Below are 364 nucleotides of genomic sequence, written 5' to 3'. Positions count from 1 at the left end.
CCCGTTCACCAGCAAGCGCGGCCCGCGGAGCTACAACAAGGGCCGGGGGGCCAAGCCGCTGGGCGTGCTCACCTCCAGCAGGAAGTTCATCCTCGTCAAGGAGATGGTGCCCGAGTTCATCGTCCCCAACCTGGAGGGCTTCAAGCTCAAGCCGTACGTCTCGTACCGCGCCCCCGAGGGCTCCGAGCCGCCCATGACGGCCAAGCAGCTCTTCACCGAGGTGGTGGCTCCCCGCATCGAGAAGGACGTGAAGGCGGGCACCTTCGACCCCAACAACCTGGAGAAGTACGGCTTCGAGCCGACGCAGGAGGGCAAGCTCTTCCAGCTCTTCCCCAAGAACTACGTGCGGTAGGGAGCGAGGCGT

The 364-nt window shown here is 65.4% G+C and overlaps 1 protein-coding gene across 1 annotated transcript; it reads left to right on the top strand.

Moving 5' to 3' along the window:
* The first annotated feature begins 6 nt into the window (after nt 1–6).
* Nucleotides 7–356, top strand: MRPL41 (mitochondrial ribosomal protein L41). Its single transcript, XM_010139469.1, has one exon. The coding sequence runs from the start codon at nt 104–106 to the stop codon at nt 350–352; it is 249 nt and encodes an 82-aa protein (XP_010137771.1). The 5' UTR covers nt 7–103; the 3' UTR covers nt 353–356.
* Nucleotides 357–364: the final 8 nt, after the last annotated feature.

The sequence above is a fragment of the Buceros rhinoceros genome, unplaced genomic scaffold (genome assembly GCF_000710305.1).
Source record: "Buceros rhinoceros silvestris isolate BGI_N320 unplaced genomic scaffold, ASM71030v1 scaffold41780, whole genome shotgun sequence".
In the NCBI taxonomy this organism is placed as follows: Eukaryota; Metazoa; Chordata; class Aves; order Bucerotiformes; family Bucerotidae; genus Buceros; species Buceros rhinoceros.
This window is presented reverse-complemented; position numbering and strand designations above follow the sequence as displayed.

What these genes read in the sequence shown, in the direction of transcription:
- MRPL41 (XM_010139469.1), top strand. Translation starts at nt 104, where the DNA reads ATGGTGCCCGAGTTCATCGTCCCCAACCTGGAGGGCTTCAAGCTCAAG.